This window comes from Vigna unguiculata, chromosome 9 (assembly GCF_004118075.2).
Source record: "Vigna unguiculata cultivar IT97K-499-35 chromosome 9, ASM411807v1, whole genome shotgun sequence".
Taxonomy (NCBI): domain Eukaryota; kingdom Viridiplantae; phylum Streptophyta; class Magnoliopsida; order Fabales; family Fabaceae; genus Vigna; species Vigna unguiculata.
The window spans coordinates 31,409,396-31,427,321 of record NC_040287.1 but is presented as its reverse complement, the minus strand read 5'-3'; the positions used below and the strand labels follow the sequence as shown (position 1 = coordinate 31,427,321).

The 17,926-nt window shown below is 30.0% G+C and overlaps 1 protein-coding gene across 2 annotated transcripts; it reads right to left on the bottom strand.

The window, feature by feature from the left end:
• Positions 1-9,692: 9,692 nt before the first annotated feature.
• LOC114164124 lies at positions 9,693-14,199 on the bottom strand. Of its 2 annotated transcripts, none has more exons than XM_028048653.1 (4): positions 13,935-14,199; positions 11,105-11,602; positions 10,564-10,710; positions 9,693-10,036 (listed from the first exon to the last, which is right to left on the bottom strand). In XM_028048653.1, the coding sequence occupies exons 1-4, from the start codon at positions 14,037-14,039 to the stop codon at positions 9,947-9,949; spliced, it is 840 nt and encodes a 279-aa protein (XP_027904454.1). In that variant the 5' UTR covers positions 14,040-14,199; the 3' UTR covers positions 9,693-9,946. The 2 variants fall into 2 exon arrangements, with proteins under 2 accessions (XP_027904454.1, XP_027904455.1); XM_028048654.1 differs by lacking the exon at positions 13,935-14,199 and adding an exon at positions 12,972-13,101.
• Positions 14,200-17,926: the final 3,727 nt, after the last annotated feature.

Sequence of the window (17,926 nt, the reverse complement as noted above, 5' to 3'; positions counted from 1 at the left end):
AAGTTCTGGTGATTGGATCTACGCACTACACGCCATTCACTCACTCCTCCATCCACTTTCTCTATTTTATGGGTTGTTTTCATTCTCTATAAATATTATAAAGTAGAAAGTTTTTTATTCCAAGACGAAACCTTGCGCTTCTTCTCAGACTTCATCTTATGGTGGATGAATGATTGAATATCATCCATGGATACGGATGAAGGTTCTAGAAAGTGGTTAGACCTTATTTCATGATTCATTGTTGTTAAAAAAAAAACATGGGTTTTATATATTTTTTATTTTTTTGGCTTTTTCGTTCGTAAACGAAAGCTCAGGTTGAAGCCATGGAAGTTATTGATGATTCCTTATTATTGTTTGTGGTCTCTAGCCATAGAAGAAAAGTAAGAGCACACACATGTATGTTAATTAAACAAACCCTTTTGGGTATCTTTTTATTTATGGATAATGGATAACATGGTTTATTTATTATCCAAAAAGACTAAAGACCAAGGTGTTAGTTACACATAAAAAAGTAGAAATTCATAAAAAGTAGGCTGTGTATAAAGTCTGAAGTAGAAATTTTTTGTTTGGTGGATTATTTTTTATTTTATCTGTGTTGTTAAATTAAAGGAAGAATAAAAGGAGAGAGAAAGAGAGAAGAGTGATGGTTGGGAGGGAGGAGCAAGAAGATGATGAACTGTAGACCACGTGAATGAAGCCAACTTTTTTATTATTATTATTATTATTATTATTTTGTGAATATTCTAAATAGACCAAGGTTAAGGTTAATTTCTCTTTGGTGTGATTTTAGGGTATGCGTTGACCTGGTTGCGTATGTTTTCTCCCTGGTGGCTCTGCTTCGAACCCAAAGATGAAAAAAATATATATATTGTCTAATTTTTTGAGTATACGTGAGATGTTTTGCAGAGGAACATGCATGTCGAAAACAAAAGTTGTCATAATTTGGTGAGAAAAAAAGTAGCTAATTTCATGATTTTGTGGGCTTTTTGATCAAAGTGTATTGAATGATGCAATGCAAGGCAAGTGTATGTTTCGATTGCTCTGTTTTATGTTGAGAGATGTTTTCCTTGTTATCTACTTCCAGAGGGATATCATGGTGGTGACTCCCTTTCAGATTTTTCTTATGTTTTGATCATTTCATAAATGAACGATGAAGGGTGAAATATTTGATTATCGCATCAAAGGATTTAATGAGAGTAATATTTTTATTTAATGAAATATTGTTTTAATCAAGAAACGTGGATTCTCACAGTCCAATCAAATCGATTTTGTGATAAATATAATGAGAAAACTTTCCTGAAAAATATGGTTTTTTTAAGAATGTTGTTTTCTGAAACGCAAATAAGATCTGAGAAATAAACCTTCTTGTTTTTACAAGAATCAAGAGATTTCAACATATCACTAGTAAAAATGTCTGCAGAACCCGAGCCAAGTCAAATCTGACAAATATGATTTAAAAAAGTGGTTATTATCTTAGGGAAAATATTTGATTCTTAAATTTGGACAATTTCATCTTATGATCATAATTTTATGTATTATTTTTTAAGTGATTTTTTTTCATTATTAATATTTTAATATTACTTAAAAATGATATCTTATATTATAAAAAATTGTCAAAATTTAATAATTAAAATATCAATATTCTTGTCTTAATCATTTGACTATCCGAACTAAACATGATCAAAGAAATATTATATTAGACTTGCATCAAACTCGAGAATGAAAAAACTTACCATAACTACGATAAATACACGTAGTTAGGTAAGAGATAATAATATATTAAGATCTTAATTATTGTAAGAAACTTCTCAGATCCAAAATTCTTAACAACATATACCAAACACATTTTCAAGGAGAAATAATGATAATTTAAATTAAGTTAATTCAATAGTTTCAAATTGAAGTATTTTAGTATGTATTTAGGTTGAATTTTTAAAAGTTATTTTTGTAGTTCAAAGTCATATAATAAAAATATTGAAGGTGGAATTGGTCTCCAATGTCACTTTCTCTAATGCTCCCGTCACTAATCATTAATCATTAACTACTATATTTTAGTTATTTACTTTCAAGAGATATTTTTATTTCATTCAAAAGTTTTAGGCAATATATTAATTACTATATTTTTTATCTAGTTCTTGTATTTTATATATTTACCATAAATAAAAATAAATAACATTTAAACTGTATCAAAATGTTAGAAGCAAGTTTATATAAATCCAAATATTAATTATCATTTCCAACGCGACCATTATTCTATTAAATATAAAGATTAAAAAATATTAAATATAACTTTTTCTTAATTATACAGTACATGTATTTGCCCACGTTAATGAATACATGATATTTCGTAATCACGTTAAAAAATATTACGTTAATATTAAATTTCAATAACGAATTTTTAATCAATAATATTAAAGTTTAAAATGAAAAAATAATATTTTTTTAATTGTAGAAAATGCGAGTATCTTGAAATTCAAATAATACACGAATACTCCAAATAAACTTTTACTCAATCAAACTTGTTAAATCTTTCTTGTTTTAAGTTTTAGAGTAAATTTGATATTTTAGAATAAATTGTTCACCGATCACTGTTTAATGTTTGATATAGCATGTTATGACTTTGTAGTGTTTGGAAGTTTGTGGTATTATTAAATAATTTTTTATTGTAAAATTTTGAGGCAAGAGGAGATAAAGCCATAAACTTGTGTGTTTGTCTTGATTTTGTGCCTTGTTGAATCCTAAATCAAATGCTTTATTGCATAAATTTTTATATTAGTGTTAATGTATTAAGGGATTGTGTTAGTGGAATAATATGATTTGATTGAGTTGAAAACACTAATTTTATTGTTTAATTTTGTGGCATATATGTTTATTGTTATCCAAAAGCTGACTTGAGTTTGTGATGAAAAGATTGCATATTGAAAGCCCTTGGATTATTATTAGTGTAATATCATATGATTTAAATCAAGTGGTTAAAAGTGATTTTTTTTTTTCTATAAGCAATTAGGATCTTAAGGCATAATTAAGGATTACAAATTATTTAACTTAATAGATTACTTTTTATTTGCTAAAGAATTTTTTAAAAATCTATTTGAGCACAGAATAATCCTATTGATTAGGAATGGCAACGGGGCGAGACGAGGAGGGGTTTCACTATCCCATACCCATCCCCGTAAAAAAAAATCATCCACATACCCATACCCAAACCCAACGGGTATCAAAATTTTATCTCATCCCCATCCCCGTCGCGTAACGGGTATAATCTCGTACCCATACTCGTACCCGTTTCCTTACTAACTTCAATATAAATTTTAATTAATTTTTATAAAATAATAAAAAATTACAGTAAAGGAAACATAATATTATCAAATATTCAATATTAGGATGATGGTTGTTTCTTTGATATCAAATACTTTGAAATAAATTATAATTGTTTACATTTTAGATTGGAATACCAAATAAAATTTCATGAGAACTAAAACATTTATTAAAGTTGTAAACTGCAAACATTAATAAAACCTAGTTGATAAAATTTTAAAATATTTTTAAAAAAATTTAAAGGAAAAAAAATATTCAAATTAAAATATATTTTAAATGTTTGTTCACTTCAATTTTTTAAATTTTAATTAATCACTTTTTTTATACACTAATAAAAATGATAATACATCACTTAATCAAAATGACGCAGATAACAAATAATAGACATAATAAAACAAATTTAACATGATTATTGTATCTTTTGAACTCCAATATATATGTTGGATGGTGATAAAAAATATTCATGATAATTACATTAAATTTTGATATTGTAGTAAATAAAAGTGATTTATACAATTATAGTAAAAAATTACAGTATGATTGATATAATGAGTTAGAAAATAAAAATAATTAGATAAAATATACTGAAATAGTATTCTACATGATGAAAATAAACAACAAATAAAAATATTAAAAAATTAACGAATGTATGTCTTAGAAACAATTTGAGAAACTATTGAAAGAAATCACACAAAGGGTATGATAAGATGAAAAATACCTTAGACATCTAAGAACACTTTTCAAATATCAACATATATACTCAATGGTTGAAAAATAATTGTTTTAGTGAAACAAAAGAGTTTTTCAAATGAAACAAAAATTAATAAAAATAAGTAAAGATTTTTTTTATATTACCTAGTAAATGAAAGATTTACACTAATAAACACTTAAATTGAGAGTATTGAACATACTCATGTGAAAGGAAAATATATAATAAATAAAAATATTAAAAAATAATAGAAATATTCAAATATGAGACATAAAATTTTTTTAATTGACATACATCATTTTAACATAATTACATAAATGTTATGATAAGATGAAAAATATATTGGAGATGCAAATGAGTTTCATGATAAACCAAATAATTAGAAGAAATAAAAAATTGAGAAATAAATAAATAAATAAATATATATATATATATATAGTTACTTAATTAATTGTGAATATTTTAATAATTTAAATAATGACGAAGATATGGCAGGGACGAGTATTATGACGAGGATATGTACATACCCATAACCATCCCCATATCCAATTGAAAAAGTCTGAGATTCCCCATACCCATACACATACCCATACCCAGTTAATGCAGAAATTCTTCGTCAAAACGGGAACGGGTTCGAGCAATACCCACGAGAACGAATTTATTTGCCATCTCTACTATGAGTTTAGAAAAAATCTACATTAAGACAAAAATAGTATAATATGGTTAATTGAATAAATAATAAAAAAATGTATATCAACTTCGATTTCCAATAAAAAATTAATCTTCTTATAGACCCTCTTAATGAGTTACTTATAATTAACCTTACCCATAAAAAAAATCAATATTACTTTAATACCATTAAAATATTTTAAAGTTAATTAAGGATAATGGTTGAATTTTCAATTATCAAATACCGAAACTAAAAAAGAATATCATAATTATTAATATATATTGATGCTCAACAAATATTTACATGTGTATATTTACATGTGTTTTTATTTATTAGGAGAGAGAGTATTTGTAACATTTATGTTTTATTTTAATTTGATAATATTTTTGAGTATATGAAAGGAAATAAAATAATTTGGAGTAATAAAAAATTGTGTTAGATTTATTAGTTTGATAAAATAAAATAATTAAACAAATAGAATAGTATAATAAATTATTAAAATATTCTTAGTTAAGATTTAGATATGATTTTATTAGAATTAAAATTAAAACATTTTATAATATGAAGTAATTATTTTATAAAATTATAAATAATGATAAAATTTTATTTTAAATTAAATTTTGTATTATTAAAATATGTAAATTTATAATAAAAAATTATTTTATTATTATTTTATTTCAAAATGTATGTAGAATTAATACCGTATGTAACGCCCCAATTAATTAATGAGTATAATTAAAAGAAAACGTCACATGATTATAATATAACAGCGCAGTTCTGGAGTTTAAACGTAAGACCTTACAAAATAAGGCACACCACGATGCCACAAAAGATAAAAGAGTATCATAAAAAGTATGCTGGAACACGAGCATATAAAAGACTGACAAATACACAGGCCGTAGCCCTCAAGATATTCCACGAAAAACTAAGCTGTAGAGTCGCCTCCTCCCTGATGACCACGATTATCCCTCGCGTCTGCTTCCATCAATAAATTGATGATCATCGCAAGATAGAAACACGACATACAAGGCAACCAAAAGAAAAGGGTAAGCTAGAGCCAATCAACATCTTTATCATACAGTTAAATACACTTTCACCATCCAATGTCAGTACAACATCCAAGCATGTTAAGACTCTTCAATCAATACACTACGACTCGACTTGACTCATCCGGATACGTATAACTTAGTCGGATTCAACGGATGCCTGCACTTGTGGTGGATACCTCTGCTCACCCCCGAGCTGCTCACCCCCGAGCTATGTGTTTCAAGTGTTACGATGAATCAATTTTCCCTCACCACAAGGTTAGCCCTTAATGAATTTCAGGCCTCCTGCTACTCTCACCACAGGAGTCAATCCGCTCTAGGTGAGACTAACTGACCCCTTAGAGCGTCAGGATGCAACCTTACTTTGAATCCTTACCTAGTTATACAAATGGGGCACTACCACGGGCACCCACTAACAGGGGCCATGGAATTACGTCCCGACCACTGAAGCGCGACCCTGAAAGTCTCACCTAAAGACCCCAAAGAATTATGCACTGACACAGACCAAACATACTCAATCAATAAAGTAATATTTATCATGCACATAACTCCCATGCCAACCTTTATAACCAAATCCATTCCATGTTTCATGTTGAATCCTACTCATCTCATTATTAAAGATGTCAAAATGAGTTTCAACCCATGAGCCAACCCGGCTCACCGCAGGTTCGAGCCAGGTTGGGTTGAGAAAAATTTAACTTTTTCAAAAGTGGGTTGAACTCAACCCGGCTCACTTAACCCACGGGTTAAACGGGTTCGAGCCGAGTTGAAGGTGGGTTGGCCCACTTAACCCACCAACATTTCTTTTACAATTTTTTTTTAATTTTTTTAAATTTTCTTTTAATAATTATTTACTATTCCTATTATATTTGTTCACAATTTCATGTTTTTAAATGCTTGAATGTTGCTTAATTATATTTGAATAGTTTAAATGTTTAATTAATTTGATTGTCAAGTTATATATATGTTGATACTTTAATCTTTAATTATAATCTTTATAGTAAATTACTCAAGTAACCGTCTTATAAACAATTTTTTCTAAATTAGCATGAAAAAAATATATAGTTTTTTTATTTATATTTTGTTGAATAGCATGACAGAAAATGTGTAATATTAGCCATGCTTCCTTAGACTAATGGATACTTTCTTGGAAATAATTCTTCATATATTGGTGGTGAGCATGATCAAAATATTGGTTCTTGATTTTATTATGATTGTCATTTCATGGGTTACTTAAAAATTTATTTAAATATTTGAATACTAAAAAAAAAAATTTTAGGTGGGCTGGTGAGCCAACCCACTTAACCCACCAACCCGTGGTGGGTTGAGCCGGGTTACAGAATTTCTGGCTCACCAGAAAGTGAGCCGGGTTGGGTTCACTCATTTTCAACCCGGCTCGTGGTGAGCCAACCCGTGTGAGTCGGGTTGGCCCACTTTGACATGTCTACTCATTATCATGCCACTTTAATAACACCAATCTCATTTAGTTCACATGTCACTACTCATACCAAACCCATCATTTAAAATTCATGAATCATGCTACGTATACATCATACTTCATTATATACATGTCCCTCATCATAACATTCATACCCAACCAAACAGATCATCCAGAAATAAACCAATCATCCAAACACAGCACTGTCTCGCCCAGCACCTCGCTCAGGCTGAGGGGTCTCGCTCAGGCGAGACAGTCTCGCTCAGGCGAGTCCCCCTCCGCCTAGGCAAGGGCTCAAACAGGAACAGGAAAGCAGCACGGGATCTCGCTTAGGCGAGACCCCTCTCGCCTGGGTGAGTTGTGTGCTCGCTCAAAAACACACCCTGGTCGCCTGAGCGACCACTCGCGCAGAAAGCTCTGGGCGAGCCTCTGCACATCTCGCCTGGGCGAGTCTATCAGTGTCCGCCACTGCTCGCACCTGCACAACGCATACACGCACCCAACAGAGATTCCAGCCAGTCCAGACATTCATAGCAATTCACAATCTCAAAGAATTCGCAAACCACACCAATACAAGCCAAAACACACCACACGAAAAGGTTCTAGCTTCCCTTACCTGGAATATGCTAGTATAGGACTCAACGGTAACCACGGCACCACAACTCTAGGTCATGCTTAGGAAATGAAACAAACAACGGGGCAGATTACAAGATAGGCTCACTACGGATTCTTAGCTAAAACAAACGTGAAGAAACACTAGAAGAAGTACGAGCAGGGTTGGAATGAACTTACGAGAAGTGACGAACTGATTCGAGCCCACTGGATGCGGAAAGCAGCTAAACCCTAGCAGAGCTCTCTCTCACGGAGTAGAAGGGTGACGGCTGATCTGTGAAGAGTGATGGTAGTGCGTTAGGGCAGCTTAGGGTTCAGTTTTATCACTTGGGCCAGCCCTAGGCCCAAACACAAGGGCAGCCCTTTACTTTAGGACATAATTACATAAACAGGATTTTAATGGGTCTTACACCGTAAATTTTGATCATATATTATATTTAACTTAGTTAGTATATTTTAATTTTTTTTATGGATGCTAATAAATTTACAAATCTTTACATGTGTGAGTACTTTATCATAAGAGTACATTTAGGTATTTGAAAAAAAAAATATCGTGTATTATTATGTAATTCACAATTTAAGTGGGTTTTATTTTGAAGTTTTTGATAAATTTTTAATATAGTTTTTTAAATTCATTCCACACAATGTTCTTCTGAATCATCATCTAAGTACTTAACCTCTTGGTGAACACATTATATCTCCTAATTGGAGTCAGCACGAATACCATAACCTAAAGTATGTCTTCTAAATCATCATATCTTCCTAATTCTCTCCTTGATTGTGTTTGCTACAGTTTTTGGTAATTTGCTACAGTTCCTTCTATAAATTGGAAGTGATACAAAATAGGTGGGGTTCACCTCACTTTAGTAAACTTCACTTCAAATCACAAACCTCACTTCTAAATTACTTCCCTTCTCTTAATACAAACACCCACTTTCTACTCAAATATGTGGCTTCAATTCTCCAAACAAGAGCTTAGACACACTCTTTCCTGGTTTAAATTTTCGTGCTTACTAATTCTAACACTTTAGACAAGACAACACTACGGATGAAGAAAAGAGTGTTGATAACAGCAAAACCTGTAAAATCTTGTACTAAAATCTAGGCACCATCACATTTTCACCATATATATCTTCCTTTTAACACTTTTCTACTGAAATTATACACTATTTTCCAAGTTGATTTGAATGGCCTCTATTCTTGTCCTAATATTGAGTAATAGAATTGAAGTCTATTATTTTCACAAAAGAAGAAAAAAAAAAGTGACAGTGACATACCATAAACATGTATATGCAATGATCCACCTGTCCACATCATTCATGGTCTATCTTGCTTTTAGCCCACAATATGCAAAGGTGAATCACTTTTCACGTGTCGCACAAAGATTACATTTATGTTTTAAATTTTCAAAACGACATTGTTTTGTCCTACAAAGTTCGTGCAATCAAGTTTTGTTCCTCGACTTGGCATCTGACATATTTCTAAATGAATTTGCAATTTGATACCTACACGAACAGATCTTTCATGTTTTATCATTGTAGCATATGTAGATAGCATGATGTTCATGGCATCTTCAATCTAATATGTCACTACTATCTAATAATTAATACAATAAAGTAAGATGTGACAAATAGGAATTTAATGAAATAACATGAAAGCTTACCATTCCATATATTAAATATCTAATGATTGATGAAATAATAATCTCATTGATACCCTAAATTGGAGGAGGAAATCAATTATATTTGATGGGTTAAACATGAAAATTTTAGAGAACGAAATTATTGATCTTACCTTGTCATTTGGTGATATATATACATATATATATATATATATATATATATATATATATATATATATATATATATATATATATATGTATATGAACACAGTACAACATATTTTCTTTTTCTTTCCATTATTGAACAAACCTATTTACATATGTGGAAGGTAATTCCCGTGTACAGAGACGATGATAGAATAGATAAAGAGATGAACTACCCTAAGAAGTTTGGGGTCTGCTTTATTCAGCAAATATCTGCTCAAACATACAATAAGCTCTAATCACATAATTACTACTTCTGAGTTTGATCAGATATAGCTACTTCACTCTACCTTCTTCCTACTACTATATCAGTTATTAAGTCATTCATTCATTCCCTCTTGCTCTCACATTCTTCACTTCTTGCAAATCTTCCACGGATTCTTGGTTGACTGTCAGCAAGAGCCTTCCTGCATGCATACTGGACAAAACAAGAATATCATCATCTCACATGAAAATCCGCTTTTGGTTAAAAATGTTGGAAATCCCATGTAAACTAGAAATAAGGTCAATTTAAAATATATATTTGGATACAAGATGTTAGAAGTTCCACATCAACTAAAGATAAGATCAGTATAAAGTATACATCTGGATACAAAATAACATCGATCAAAATAAAACTTGGTTGCCAAAGAAAACCAATCTTGATGCCAAACTTAACAACTTAATAGCATATCAAGGATTGTCAGCATGTTGAGATGTGATTTTTCATGCTAATTGAGAAGCAGCTACTTCTAGCTTCTACTTTTTTAAGCAAAACTGACAAGGATTTGCAAACGCACACTAAGTACAAAAATAGCAAAAAATAACAACACAGTTCAAAGCTTCAACAGTTGAGGTGATGAACATTTTTATAAGAGAAAGTATTCATCCATGAGATATGCATTGAATTGAATAAAACAAAATCTAGAAAACCTTGAGAACAGCGTGGTGAACCTATATGATTACCTTGATTTTCCTCCCAAAGTTCCTCTTTGTCCTCTTATTCCTGTACCTGGAGAGCTTTTGGAAGCGTTCCTCACTGGTGCAGTTGCAGATGAGAAAGGGCCTCTCAACGGGTGATTGAACAATGTTCATGTTTCCGTTACCCAGAGTCTGTCACAATAGTTGAGTAAATCACTAGATCTTGGTGAGTTTATTCACGACAAATAAATTTAAAACAGAAATTGTTTGTCATTCTGCACAAGGAAGCATAATTTGCTGGATACAGTAACTCATTTTAGGTGTTTGGAAAGACACGAGTTAAGGGCAAATTAAGTGACAGATATTTAATTACACTGCAAGTTCTCAAGGTAGCAGCACTTACAGAATATCCAGAAGCAAGTTAATCATATGGATAACATGATATACATGGCAAAAGGCACCACAAGAATTTCGGTGTATTTCTGTAACAGACTTTTAATTTCTGATCACAGAAGCAGATTATGAATTTTTTAGACATGTGATAGATTCCAGCAAAACTGTATATACAAAAGAGGTTAAGTTAAACCTTTATATCTCCTTCACTAAACGATCTTCGCATGCCATAAACTGCATTGAAATCCATTGCAGGGATATCAATGAAAGCAGGCTTCATTGCAGCTCCACGAATCCATTCCATTGAGCTTAAACTTCCTGAACTGACACTCTTTCCCAACTGCATGTCAGGAAGTGACTTGTTTTCTTGAATTGAGTTTTCATCAATGTTCAGAAGAGGAACCTTGATTTCCAGAATCTCAGAGAGTGGTGACTCTATTGCAGCCTTTTCTAAGAGATCCTTTTTGCATTCATAGAATACCTCACTCAGAAATTGATCATTCTGAAGAATATCAATATCAGTGGATTTTAGTCCCTGAGAGGAAACATCTTCCCCACAAGACATCATTGAGATGGTCATGGGATCCAGGTCCATGATTGGCTCTTCAATAATAGGTTCAGGAGCTTTGAACAGATCTCCCTCTGCTGCCAAATCATACTCTGACATGGCAGAACACTGAACAAGCTCATCCTGCATCAAACACATGGGGAACTAAATTATAAAGTAATTAAGAAAAGGAAAAGAGCTATACAAATGAAATTAACTTTAACTTTATTTTTAAGCTATATGAAACTATTGGACTTGATAATAACATAATGTATAACCAGAATGCAACAACTAACAAGTGAAAGCAGAATACAGCTTTAGAACAAAAAAATAGCACAGACTGTTAACTATTACAGACAAATATGAAATAATAGTATTGTACCAAAAGCAATAACTGTAATGCAACAAAAGAAAAAAGAGAGGAAAGGACACATCACAATATGTCAATTCCAGACACGGTATGGGTTACAATGATTTACACTTTCCTTCTCCCATACCCTGCACCCTCAAAAAGATGTGTCATCAACACATTCAATGTTTAGTCATAATCTATATCCAGTAGTCAATTGTTGTGAGCATGTGATGCTTGTTTCCAACTAGTTATCATATTTAACTTGCTAATGCTGAGAAGCTGCCCAAAGATGATTTACTGACATATCAATGATGCCAAAAGTTTCATGATGATATTTGCATGATTCCATCAAGTAAAGTGATTCTTAAAGCAACTGACCACAATATAAATTTCTTAGAATGGAAAAAGATTCCAATTGCATATCATGGTCATCCAACCAAAACATGATTTATGGATGGGATTATCCTCAACTTTTTTAGGAAAGAGAGAAACAGCAAAAAAGAGAGAATCAATCTGAGACAGTGAGGTGACAGAAAAAGCTATATGTCAGTAAGAGAGTTGGGCAAGGGTTTCAAAGAGTTTCAAGCAGAGTCTAAGAAATATGTGAGATTCTCCAGTTCAGGAAATTGATTCAAGTACTTATATCAGAATAGTATATATTGTAGGTTAAACGGTAAATGAATAAAAAGGCAAGGATTTTCTTACGCTTCTTCTTTTAATTTCAACACAAATAAAATTCCACACACGGTGGCAAACAAACACCATATTCCTACTGCAAAGCTGTAAACATTATCTGCCAATACATATTCAGCTGAACCTTCACAAACAAAAAGAATGGCTGCTAAGATTCAGGATTTCAAATTGGAATTCAATAAATGGTTTCAAATTCCAAGCCATGCATCAACCCATAACCTGGCTTTGAAAGAAAATCCAGCTTTTAACAGCTGAAACAGTGAAACTAGAATCACACACTGTCCAGAATACATTTGATTATAACTCAGGTAGAGACTATGGATCACTATTTTCCTTCCCGTGAATTATTGAAATCAGAATAAATAAAGGAAGCCAGTGAAAAACAAATAATTGAACAACAGATATAAATTCACACATCACTATTATTTAAGGTTATGCTGCAAGCAATATCATTATAAATCCTTATACCGTAGTGGACACAAAACCAGAAGGTGGATTAGTCAAGGTGCTCCTTCTCTGATTGCAAGGCACTGTCACCCGAAATTTGATTGAAATTTTAGTGCCAAAACAGAAAACCACACCACATGAAAGCAACCTAATTTTACCATTTATTAAATGTAACAGGAGCAGAAATAGAAATAACCTTTCTAGAACTACATGTAGTGCTCGACAAACACCATGAGGAAATGATTAAGTTGAGCATTAACAAACTCCATTCCTTTACCCTTTTTCCTTACTATAAAGAAGTAAAGCGAATAAAAGTCCTTTTTTTTTTCTTTAATCTCCCTCCTCAGTGCGGCGCAAAAGGACAAACCCCACTGAGAGTTCACACACTACAGACTTGTAACAGTAGGAAGAAAGATTACACAAGACGGAACTATAACAGAGAAAATACTTCCCTTTTATACCCATTTTATTTTCTCTCCTTTTCTCATGCTTTTTCAGATCCAGCGTATGAATCCAACTACAGTTGTTTCCACTTGAGGTACTAATAAGAGAAAACGTTCAGAAAGAAGAGAAGGAGAAAAACGAAAATGAATAAGCATGTATTAAGTTAGAAGATGTTTGGTTATCAGCTTTCCTTCTTCAGCTTGATATTACCCATCAAGGAAGGAACCGCAAATCATATACTAAAAGAGGAAGAAACGTAGCAAAAAATCTGAAATGTGAGAAGTAAACATTTACGTGAAAATTTAGACTCAGACACCAACTTAAATCGAGTTTAATTCTGTAATAAAAAGTGACCCATTTTCCGATACCCCATTTACTCCGAAGAAACGAATAGGGGCAATTCGGAGTAAGGAAGAAGTATCAAAGTTTCGAAATTTATTGCATAAGAGAAAAAAGAAGAAATAAAATGAAACAAAATGCAGAAAAACAGAGCAAAAACAGGGGAATGAGCAGAGCGAAGAAGAGAGCAAGAGGAGATACCATTGGAGCATTGTACTTCTGGGTTTTGCAGTACTCCTCAAGCTGGTGAAGCTCTTGAGAGAGGTTGTGCAAATATGGGAAGAGAAGACCAGTTTCAGCATACATTTCTCCAATACTGAATCTAACTTAGAAGAGAGGCAGATACAATATATGTTGGAGCGGAAACAGAGTAAGAAAAGCAGAGGAAGAGAAAGTATAACAGAGGAGAGGAGGATGAGTTTTGAGATTTATTTATTTGGGACAAAGGAAGAAAGAGAATGAGTATTTATACGAAGAAAAATGGGAAGTAAATAGGGCAATAATGATAGTACAGTTGCAGGACTTTGGAAATATATGATGTGAGAAGAAAGTATTAAAATAAGGACAAAGTAAGAAAAGGACAGAACCATTTTATAATACAGTGTCCCCAATCATGTTTCTTGTCATGCTCTTTTTAAAGAAAAAATGAAAAAGGGTATTGTTTTTAATGAGTATATTAAATAATGTGTGGCATCATATTTGCGAATCGCAGAGGCAGATGAGTTGCACCAAGCCAATGGCAGAGAAGTGTGAACATAATGGTGGTGGTGGTGGAGGCCATGGTGGGGGCTTAACTCAACACTTTTCCTCATTCATCACTCACGCCAACACTAGCCCTCTGCATCAGTTTCCAATCCCCTAATGCTGTCAAATAATCTTCACAATGTCAGAAACAAAACCAGAACAATTAAGTGTGTTTTTATTTCTCAGACTCAAAAACAAGTTTAAGTTTATTTTCTATGTACAAATACGATATGTGTATCAGATATGTTTAGTTTGAAAATTATAGAATACGATAAATGATATATATCTGATACGCCAATATGTTTAGTTTGAAAATTATAGAATACGATATATGATATATGCATATTAACAAATATACAATAATTTTTAAAAATAATATAAATATGTGATTGTTACTGTGTGAATCCAAATTAAAATCATATATATTGAACTTGTTAATGTAGAAAATTATAAATTATTATTTTCATAAAAGTACTACAATTTTAAAGATTAGATAATTTATTACTAAGTATAAAAAAATATCTTAAAGTATCGGACATAGATATGTATCAAACACGGATATATGATTCAAATTAAAGTATCGTTGTATCATAGATAATTCAAACATATCTTAACTTTACATCAACCAAAATAAGTGAATTTCAATTATACAGATAAATGTAAATTTCATATTAGAAACTAATTTTATAGAATAAAGTTAAACTTAAAATTCACTACAATATTTTATAATTATTACCATTCAATTTTAATATGAACACACTAGTATTTTAATACCAAGATATTTTTTACTATCATTTAATATTATTTCTTATTACTATTTAATCTCTTCTTCTTTTAAAAATATAAAAACTAATTTTTGTTTAGATCATTTTATCCTTGTAAAAGTTATTAGTTAAATAATTTTAAATAACTTTTTCCTTTTAATATTTATGATATGAGATATAACTAATATTTTTTCTGATCCATCATATTGAGTATATATGAAACTTTGAAGAATAAGTGTGAGTAATAGATAAGTTAAAATATTTAATGGTGAATTACAAACAAAAGTTAAAACATTTAATGGTGAATGACAAAACAAATAAAAGAAAGTAGACAAGCAATAATACGACAACTCTCTGAGTACAAATAACAAAAATACTATCTTTATCTTCAAAAGCATATGAAGCTTTTTAAACATAATATCAAATGATAAAAGAATTTCGCTTTTTATATCTAAATGTTTTTTATATAACATTTAACTTTAAATTCTTTAGTATCTCACTTTTTATTTCATTTATTCTTCCGCTAAACTTTTTCTAATCTTAAATTTAAACAAAGTATCATTCTTCAATTGTAAAACTTTCTTGGTTAAACAAATTATTAGGTGACTAAGCTCTCTTAGCGAGAGACCTTATCTATATTTTTTAAAGTATTTTGGGTTGTGACGTTGAAAGTTAAACGAAGATGGTAATAAGAAAATAGTTTGAACTCTGAATTATTATTGTTCTGTATACACTTTGAGAATTGAAGGGTCACTTGCTAATCACAACTCTGAAGAATGGAAAACCATGAAGTGCATCGTTCATGTCACATCCACTACTGCAGAAACAAAATTTGTAGCAAAGATTACTTGTTTTCTAGAATTTTTCTCTCATCAAACACTCTTTTTGGCATCATTTAAGAGTTATTGAATGGAATAATGTGATGGGACTCTTCATCCACCATTTTTTAACATTAAGGTGTATATTACAGTTTGAGTACCTTTTTTTTATCGTACTGTCATTTTAATTTCTTTGCAGAACACTTCTTATCTTATTAATGTACAAATTATAGAACAACAGTGATCGGAAAACTTATGTACGTCTCATCTTTTCAATCTTATCTTCTGCAAATTTGTCCTAACAGATCACGTGTTACAAAATAATGCCTAGAAGTTATAAATTTTAGGTTTAATATCCAATTTTGTTTTTATCCGTAAGTTTAATACTCTTTTATTAATTGAGTTTCAATTTTAAAAAGTAGTTTTTTTAAATAATTTATAAAATTAAATATTAATATTTATATTAAAATTTAATATAAAAATTACGAATGAATTGATGATGACGTTAATAATTATTATTTGAAAAAAATTTAATCGAGACACTTTTAAAAAAGTTATAATACAATTCATTTTCTTAAAAATAAATATCAAACTCATTCATTTAAATAAAAATGTATATCATATAACTAATTAAATCTAAATTTTATAATTAAATATATTTTTAATCTTTAAATACGGTAACAAAATTATAATTTGATATATTTTATTTATCAAATTTAATGGATATAATATTTTTAATTTTACAATGTCAATTTTTTATGTATTAAATGGTATTTTAAACTGATATTTAACTCAAAACATATATTAAATAATATAGACAATTTAAGTTGTAAATGTGAAATATTAAAAAATTATATTTATTTATTTTTAAAATATAAAACCAAATTATATTAAAATCTAAAACAAAGATAAATTTTAATTTAATATCTAATTTTAATAATTAAAATCATATTTAACCTTAAATTCTAATAATTCTTCTTCGTGCAGATAAATAATTTCATCAATGATTTGAATTATTAAAATAACATATTTAAATTAAATATATTTTTAATTTTTAATTTTTTATACAGAACATAAATAAATGATTGAAAATAATCAAACTTATCTTAATTATTAACAATATTGATTCTTAATTGTTTTTAAATAAATAAAAAAATAATAATGAATCTAAAAGATTAGACGACACAGATTATTCCACTCTTTTATAAACTCTCCTAGTACATATATAAGGTAGTAAAAGAAAAGGTGAACTTTTTAACAACAATGGCACCTTCAGAAATTATCTAGTTTCCTTTTAGTTAAAATGTTGACATTACAATGAACTTGGTTAGCATTCTTTGACTTTAAACTACTATATTATTTTTGTAGTAGATAATGCATAATTGCTTTTCAACTCAACGTATTAACCGAAAGCACGATGATAGAATTTGTTTATCAACTTTAACATAACCAAACTCAAAATAATCAATAAAATTATATTAGTACCAGCAAAGGCATGTTGGTTGCATTTTTTTTTTAAATTATTTGAATTACTATTAAATATCATAATTTTAAAAAAGATATATAATAAATGAATTTTTTAAAATATATTTAAAAATAATAAAAAATGGATTGAAATGTAATAAAAATAGCAAATATATGGATCAAATTGAGATTCAGACAATAACTTTACACGTGTCACCTTACTGACACGTGACACAATATTAAGTGGCATGAATAATTTAAAAACAAATTAAAAAAAATGAGGAACTGACACATGACACATCCTTAACATCGTTAACACTCTACTAACCTAATTGTTACACATTTTCAAAAATATAAACCTAGTTGAGATTAAAAAAAAAATCTTAAAACTTATTTAAGATTT

Excerpts from the sequence above, each read along its gene's own strand:
- LOC114164124 (XM_028048653.1), bottom strand. The coding sequence starts at position 14,039 with ATGTATGCTGAAACTGGTCTTCTCTTCCCATATTTGCACAACCTCTCT. Across the intron at positions 10,711-11,104 it reads TTAGTGAAGGAGATATAAAG|ACTCTGGGTAACGGAAACAT; the intron begins GTTTAACTTAAC and ends CTATTGTGACAG. Across the intron at positions 10,037-10,563 it reads ACTTTGGGAGGAAAATCAAG|TATGCATGCAGGAAGGCTCT; the intron begins GTAATCATATAG and ends TGTTTTGTCCAG.